General features: G+C 39.5%; 1 protein-coding gene across 2 annotated transcripts in view; it reads left to right on the top strand.

The window, feature by feature from the left end:
* Positions 1-4,842, top strand: part of FAM49A (family with sequence similarity 49 member A) — a 100,130-nt gene extending 95,288 nt beyond the window's left edge. For both annotated transcript variants that reach the window (XM_011356602.2, XM_011356601.2), the window contains exons 11-12: positions 2,462-2,532; positions 4,478-4,842. In XM_011356602.2, the coding sequence (XP_011354904.1) occupies positions 2,462-2,532; positions 4,478-4,541 (135 nt within the window). In that variant the 3' untranslated portion in view covers positions 4,542-4,842. The remainder of the gene's footprint in view (positions 1-2,461; positions 2,533-4,477) is intronic.
* The last annotated feature ends 3,166 nt before the right edge of the window (positions 4,843-8,008 follow it).

Consider the following 8,008-nt stretch of genomic DNA (forward strand, 5'->3'; position numbering starts at 1 on the left):
ATCTAGTAACCTTGCACCGTTTTGATGAAGTCTCTTTGCTCATGTAGGCCTCACTAAGAAAGGTTTACTCATACTGAATTTTGCATGTACCTCTATTTTTTTTTTTTTTTTTTTTGATGACATAAAGCATCTTCTTCCAGTCTGCTTCTAAGCCAGCAGTTACATGTACTGGGTTTATAAATCCTTAGGGTATCAGTAGCAACTGTGAAAAAAAAAGAAGTATTTATCTGTGAGACCCTGAAATAGACACTGTTATATGCACTTACAAAGAACAGGCTCTGGAGTGCAAAACAGATGTGCAGTAAGCTCTAACATGTGAGAGAGACACTCATTCTGCTTAATGGCGGAGACAGAAGGTGATGGTAGGCCATCACCATTTGATGTAGACCTTGAAGAAGGGATAGGATTTTTACCAAATGAACAGAGAGAAGGAAAATTTCCAGGCAGAAGGAATCATCAAAGCAAAATCACCGAGGCCCAGAGGAGTATGTGTCATTTGGAGAATAGATGCTATTTTGGGGTGCCAGGAAAGACAGTCTGGAGTGAGATGGCATTTTCAACTCATTTCCTTAGAATCATATGGATTGATCCAATAAAGAGTCACTCCATAACCCTGGTCCCCTCTACATCCAGAATTCCAGACCTCACTTCCTCCGGACGCCTGAAACATGGCCATTTTCAAATCAAGGGTTATCCTTTGCCCACAGAGCTGTTCCTCCTCCTGAGTTCTTGTCTCAGGTCTTTCACCTTCCTCCAACACAGTCTTAAAGCCAGAAACCTGGAATTGCCCCTCAGAACCTAGGAACTGTCTTATTCCTTCTTCTTCACCCCCATATCTTATCAAGTCACCATGTCCTATGGACTGGACCTCAGATTAATCCTCCATATCTCCCCGATTCTCCATGATCACTGCTGCTCTCACACTCCACACCCTTGGGGGCTCTCACTGGTCCTCCTGTCTCCATTCTTGCTTCCTCTGATCCATTTCCATATTAGTCACATTGCTAGATTATTTAACACCTGTCAAGAGTGTTTTCTACAGGTAAAGGCCCCCAACTCCCTACCATACAATTAAATCCACATTGAATCAGGCCCTCACTACATCCCTGACTGCATCTTATTCACATATAAGATTTTAATCAGCCTGAAATAGAACTAGAAATCCCCAAAGGGTACCCACGGCTCTCCCACCCCTTTTCAAATCTACGTTCACATTGCTCCTTTGACATTTTTTACAAGAACAAATATCACACTATGATAATGAGCTATTTGTCTCTATTCTCCCACTAGACTATGAGCTCCATTGGGAGAGGAACCAAATTTCTGAGCTTGATCTCATCCTGCACCCATGACAGACATCTCTGATTGACCATGACATTCTTTTTCATGATGAGCCTATATATGACCCCCAAATGATTCTCAACCCTGTGCTTTGGCTGCCTCCATCAATCTATCAGAATTTATCAGGCTTTTAAGAAAAACTTTCAATATACCAGAAATATACCCGCAGGAAATATTTATAAGTGACCATTATATAAGAAGCCCTTTAGTATACCCATATCTAATATAGTGCATGAGCATTTGAGTTTAAAATGAATGACTATACTTTTTGCAGTCTTCCTTTACCAAATAATAATAATAATAATAGTAACCTAGGATATGCATAATATATTGTGATCAATATAAATTTAGTTTTCATCATCTTCCCAAATTATGGATAAATTATAATCCAAGGGCACAAAAAGCTAAGAAACTTGCCAGTGTTCATGAAGATACTAAACGAGCAAGCATTTATGAAACCCGACCTTCTACCTCCACTTGATTCACATTCCTAACCACTGTCCTGTACCAATCCTCTCCCGGTCTAGTGAGGAAGGCAAATTAATCTGAGCACTAAAATCTCTAAAATTCTCTCATAAATGCCAGCATACGATTGGGAATACAAAGAAATGGTCATTATTTCTACCTGGTGAAGATAATTCAGTCAGAAGAGGCTTCCTGGTATTTGTGGTCTTTAGCTGAATCCTGAAAAGCTTATTTAGAGTTTGCCAGTCAAACAACTGAAGGAGGAAAGACATCCTGGGCAGAGGGGTGGCATAAAATGATTAGTTTTGTAATTTATTCAGTCAGTCTCCACTGAGCACTGACTGGAGGAAAAGACCTGTACTTGGCTCTGGAGTATAAGATGAGAAAATCAAAGGCTCAAGTCTTTGTCCCTAAATGCCAGATATGGAAAATGTTTAATCACTGTATAATACAAAAACTGATACAGAACCTTCTAGAAGCACAGAGGAGCAACTCACTGGCCTGAGGGGTTAGGAAGGTCTATTGGTCATTTCTGTGCTTGATTTCTATAGGCAGAAATAATGTGATATTTTATGGACAGATGTTATAATAGACAGATATTATTTTGGACGGAATTACCAGGATATTAACAAAATGTTGTGCTCTCTCCTCCCAGATGAAAGGCTGCATAAAGGTTTTGAAGGAACAGGCCCCGGACAGTGTGGAGGGGCTGCTGAACGCCCTCAGGTGAGCCTCAGCCCCAGGGGCAGCGAATCCTTTAGATTCCTTGTAGATTTAGATGTTGTTTTAACAGGGATTGAGGAGCTGGAGCACCAGGCTCAACCCCTAGCATATTTTAACACATTTATTCTTTCCAACAACATGTTGAGGTTAGTACCATTTTTATCAGCTCCTTTTTATAGATGGAAGATACTGAGATTTAGAGAAGTCAAAGACCTTATAACTTCCAGCTACATGGCTTTGCGGTCATGGTTGGACTCGCCAGTAAAAGCAGCTTCCCAGGTCTCACTTCCCCCTTCACCATTGGCTCCCATACCTGGCTGCCCTTGAGAATTATGTCGGTAGTTTTTGAAAAACTGACATTCAGGGTCCAACCCAGACCAAATGAATTAGAATCTCTAGGTTGGGGGTTCAGGCATCCATTTTCTATTTGTATGTTTTTCTGAGGCTCCTGGGTCTTCACATATGCAGCCGCCAATGCTGAGAACTCTGCTTCACACTGTCTAGATTCTCAAGTATGTCTCTCTTCCCAAGAATACATGTGTTTACTGCAGTTCTGGGAAGGGATTCCCATTTTTTAGCTGTGACACATAGAGGAATTTGTTGAATCCTACATCCCAATACTGGATTGTAATCTGAAAGGTTTATGGTCTCTGCTGCCTTATTCATCTTTGATTTCCATCAGTTTCACTCAACGTCATACGTGCAGTAAGTGTTCAATAAGTATAGTGGAATGGATCAATCACCTTCTACCTAGGTACAACACTTATGTCTTATACTCTACTCTCAGTCACATTCTCATTTAATCATCACAACTTAGAGATATAAGGCTGATCTATGAACTCCATTTAATAAATGAAAAAACTGAGATGCCCATGAAATGAATAAACTGGACACTGAGATTGATCCTGTTTTGTAGCACTTCTAGGTCATCATTCTTCAGGATAGATGTAGCATTAATATAAGAGCTGTCCAGATTCTGTGAGTCGACCAAGGTTTTCTCCAATGGCGCAAGTCTGGTTTTTCGTACTCAGTAAGAAGACTAGCTCCTGAAGTTTTTGAACTCTCCAGCTTCATTCAATGAAGCAAGACATTGAGAGCAGGGCACTGTGGTATGCTTTGGGTCCCCTCTGAGTGCTGGCATTTGTGTCTCCTGTGGGCACTGTGAGAAAGTGAGAGCACACAGGCTTTTGAGATAGCCAGACCTGTGTCCAAGTCAGAAATCGCAAATTTTTCACAAATCATGCATTGCCATATTGTGATCTAGAATGGGTCATTTAACCTCTCTGAATCTCAGTTTTGTCATCTGTAAAATGGAGGCAAATAACCTCTTCTGTAAAGAGTTAGTGTGAATGAAATAACACTTACATGAAGAGCCTAGGACACAGTCAACGTTGTATTACACGTTAATTCTACTTTCCTTCCTTTTCATAAACTATTTCTACACCAAGTTAATGAAGGGATGCAGAGTGCATCCCTTTCTTTGGTTCGTTCACCCGCATTTGTGCCCCCTTGTGGTGGCAATGAGGATAAGTGTTGCCCAGAAAGTAGAAAACCATAAATGTTTAAATGATAACATTGCTTATGCAAACCCATATTTTGAAATTCATGACTTAGCAGGGGTAGCCTAGATGGCCAAGATTCTGTACTCAATCATATGACGTGTACTACTCTAGAAAACGAGACTGCTTATAATTTCTCTGTGTAATTGTTTGATTATTTGATCTACTTGTTTAATGACCATAATACAAAATTCCTTTGGAAGGAAGTGTCAGATATTCAATCTGCCTGAAAACACACTGGGCATTGAAATGTGGCTCACTGTCTGAAGAACCAAGTCTAAGTATGATTTATAAATATCTGCTGTGTCTCCCAAAAGCGATGCACCACTACTGAAGCTTTCACAAAGCACTATTTACACACTGAACTCCATCATTTTCTCTCCATCCAGGTTCACTACAAAGCACTTGAATGATGAATCGACTTCCAAACAAATTCGAGCAATGCTTCAGTAAAACTCTGCTTAAAGAAGAGGATCTATGTACTGACCTCAGAAGATGTATATGTTTACATAATTTAATACAGATTGATGTTAATACTTGTGTATTTACATAACCGTTTCCTTCTTGTCATTGAAATATATGGACCTTACTTTGTATCTTGACTGACTCAACCCAGCAGAGCATCAATTGACTTGAGAGCCTTACCTTTGATGTCTAAAACAAAATCCCCTTCTCCAAAGGCAAAATTTTGAGACCGAATTTTGCTACTGGAGTCCTTTAACTACACCTGTAACAATCAGAAAATGCTAATAGTTTGTGGTCATGTTTCACTTCTAGGTGTGTAGTCTCTCTGGGAAGTATGGTTATAGAAACACAAACTGTTTGATTTGACGTGTCGGCTCAGCTACAAGAAACATAACTGTTATTCTGACAGAGGGAGAGAGGAATCCAAGAAAAGAAAGATGCATGTGGAGACTCCAACCCAAGTATTTTGAATTCAGCACGCCCCCTCTCTTTCCTCAGACTGCAAACATGTGCAATCTTTCTGTTTGCACGTATTTTATTCATCAGCATATTCTCTTTCATTATGAATTTATAGCCCTCAAAAGTTTCTTTTCAGATTTTCAAGAGAAAAACCACCTGTGTTTGAATCAGTTAGTGGGAGAGAAGCAAGAATAGATAGGTGTGCTGTCACAGGTGGGCTAATGAAGTTGTCTTGGAAGTAGGGGACATGTTGAGAAGAAGAGCAACAGGACGGTCATCTGTTTGCTTCACCCCTCTGTCCACAGGGACAGGGAATGGAGCTCTGGCTTTGAAATTATGGATACGTTTGCCGATATTACAGTTGTTCGCAGAGTGCTGGGCACACAGCCCCTCTTAATAGGAGCCTTGTTCTCTGTGGATCATTCATGTGACAACAGAGGTCTTCATTAATTACTGGAAAATTGGGGTAATTTGGAGGGGGAAAACATCTACATTTTCTAGTTACCTGGTATTTGAAAGGCAGCTCCTCTCTGACTCCAGCGTGCAATGTGTAAAGCCTATTTGGAGTTTCCGAGTTTAGTCCCAGCCCTCTTAATTCACAGCATGATCTTGGGAAATTCTTTTAAGCTCTCTGTGTCTCACCTCTCTCATGGACAATGAAAACTGACAATCTCCAAGAGCCCTATAAGGCTATGAGTCATTAAAATGACCGACTCCTACGTTCTTCCTTAGTAAGTAGAGTCCAGTAAGCATCACCCACTTTATCTTAATGATTAACAATATGACAAAGCCTAGAGTCATGCTGTCTGCAGATGAGAGCTCAGAATGGAATCTTGGAAATCTAATCTGCGATGGAAAAATGAGACAGAGGATGAAGTCAAATAGGATCACCCCCACCCATCCCAGTGTAGGACTAGAACCCAGGATGCCTCACTCCGGACTCCATGCTCTTTCTTTTTCACCATGTGGACTATGCATGCATGCTATGGGATGAGACTGGGTACTTTAAAATCAATCCTCAGTCTGATCTATATAATTACTTACCTATTTCTGTTAGATGGGAAGATTAACCCAATGAATGATAATTCCAGAAGTTGGGTCTGAGGATATCAGAACTTGGAGTCATTCACAATGTCCAAGAAATGAACTGTCACACCAGTGCTTTTTAGACTTTAGTGGCTGGCTGGCCTTCCCTTGAGTCCTCTAAGAAAAGGGGAGACACATTTGTTTTGTTTTATCTTTAGCCAAGAAATCCAGTCAGGTGGCAGAAGAGAGTCTCTGGTGTCTATATCTAAATGTCAGTCAGCAGAGAGAGGAAAGACTCTTTGCCTTCAAGCTTTTCAAGCTGAACCAGAACAGCTGCTTGGATGGTGGTTATCTCATCAAAACTGAAATGCAGTAGATGGCCTTCGAACCTTTTCAAACCTAGAGATTCTAAAATCCCAGAGGAAGTCAGAAAATCGTAACACTGGGTGAACAAATTCATTACATATTCAGCTTAAGAGATGTTCTATTTGGAAACCATAAATTATCCTTGGGCAACAACTGTCAAGATTAGAAATATAGAGGCCCTGAATGTTTTTCATCATTGGGTCCATTTTCCTCCTCTATCAAGTGAGGAGATTTATCAGTCTTAGAGAGAGGAATGAACTTGTAGAGTAAATAGTTGAGCACGTTTATAATTTTTAATTAGACTTTCTATCAAAAGGGACCAAACATAGTGGAGGGGCTGCTGGCCTGCCCCGATTTAGCCAGGCCATCTTGTCTCAAAGACAAAATACACCAGTACATGGCTTCTCAAAAGCCCAGGGTCTGAACTGTTGCTTCTGATTATTGGGAGGACAGGTTAACTGAATGTCTGTGATCACTAACAGGTGATGGACCTTGGGTCCACTCCAGAGCTATTGTGGGAGACATATTCTTTTAATAGACTGTCCTCCAGGCATCAAGAGTCCTTGAACAATCATTTCTTTTGTGCTGCATGCACATGTGTCCAAGACCCACAGGTGGTTTAGGGGAAAGCACTAGTGACTGAATCCATGTCAATGTTAACTATATTTCATATTTGATGTCTCTTAGTTTTCAAATAAAGTGTCTTCCACTACTCAAATATTTATTTGGGGGCAAGCAACAAGGTGAAAATTACATTTCTCAGATGCACTGCTGTTTTGGCATTATAACTTTGATCTGAAAACCCTTTCATGTGCCACAAGGAATTAGGAGTAAAAAACAAGTGGCAATAGATGTTTGAATCATGGTGACCCATTTGGGCTGGGATATTAAATAACAAGAAATGAAGTCTTGGATACTATCTTTTAACTATTAGTTAATATTATGCTTCATCAGCGTTTGCTCCTAGTGATCACCATTATATCAAAATGTTAATGGTAAATTGAAGTTTTTGATATTACATTTAAGTAAAAATAATTGCATACTTCCTTGGAAGAAAAACAAAGGCTACTTAAAATTTGGATCCAATTATCCAGTAGAATTCAGAGACTTCTCATTTAATCTTGTATCTTAGACAGCTGTGAGTTTTTCTAGATGTTAATAATAAATATTGGAATTTTATCTTAAACAAACACTTTGGAGCCCAATTTCCCCACACATCTATCAAGGCTATTGCATACACAAAGCTGTTTTAAAGTTGTCATATGTTGTTTGCTAAAGTCATTGTAATTTTTTTTTTGCTTGCTTTGCCTCTTTTTGTACAGAAGTTTTGGGTGTGAAATGAAAATTAAAGTTTGGTACATATATTTAAAATTACACTTCTATTTTATATGATTTTCAAGGTCAAGTGAGTGATAAGCACATAATCATAGATATATGGTAAACATAGATACTTGCTAAACATCTGTTCTGGGGAACAGGAAATCACACCATCTGCCCTTGACCTCTTTATGTCTCACTTTCTTTATATACAACATGAAATACACAAAATGTACTACTCTTTGTATTAGCTATATTTTACTTATTTCAGTAAAGACTCTTTATTA

Source organism: Pteropus vampyrus, unplaced genomic scaffold, assembly GCF_000151845.1.
Source record: "Pteropus vampyrus isolate Shadow unplaced genomic scaffold, Pvam_2.0 Scaffold28, whole genome shotgun sequence".
Lineage (NCBI taxonomy): Eukaryota > Metazoa > Chordata > Mammalia > Chiroptera > Pteropodidae > Pteropus > Pteropus vampyrus.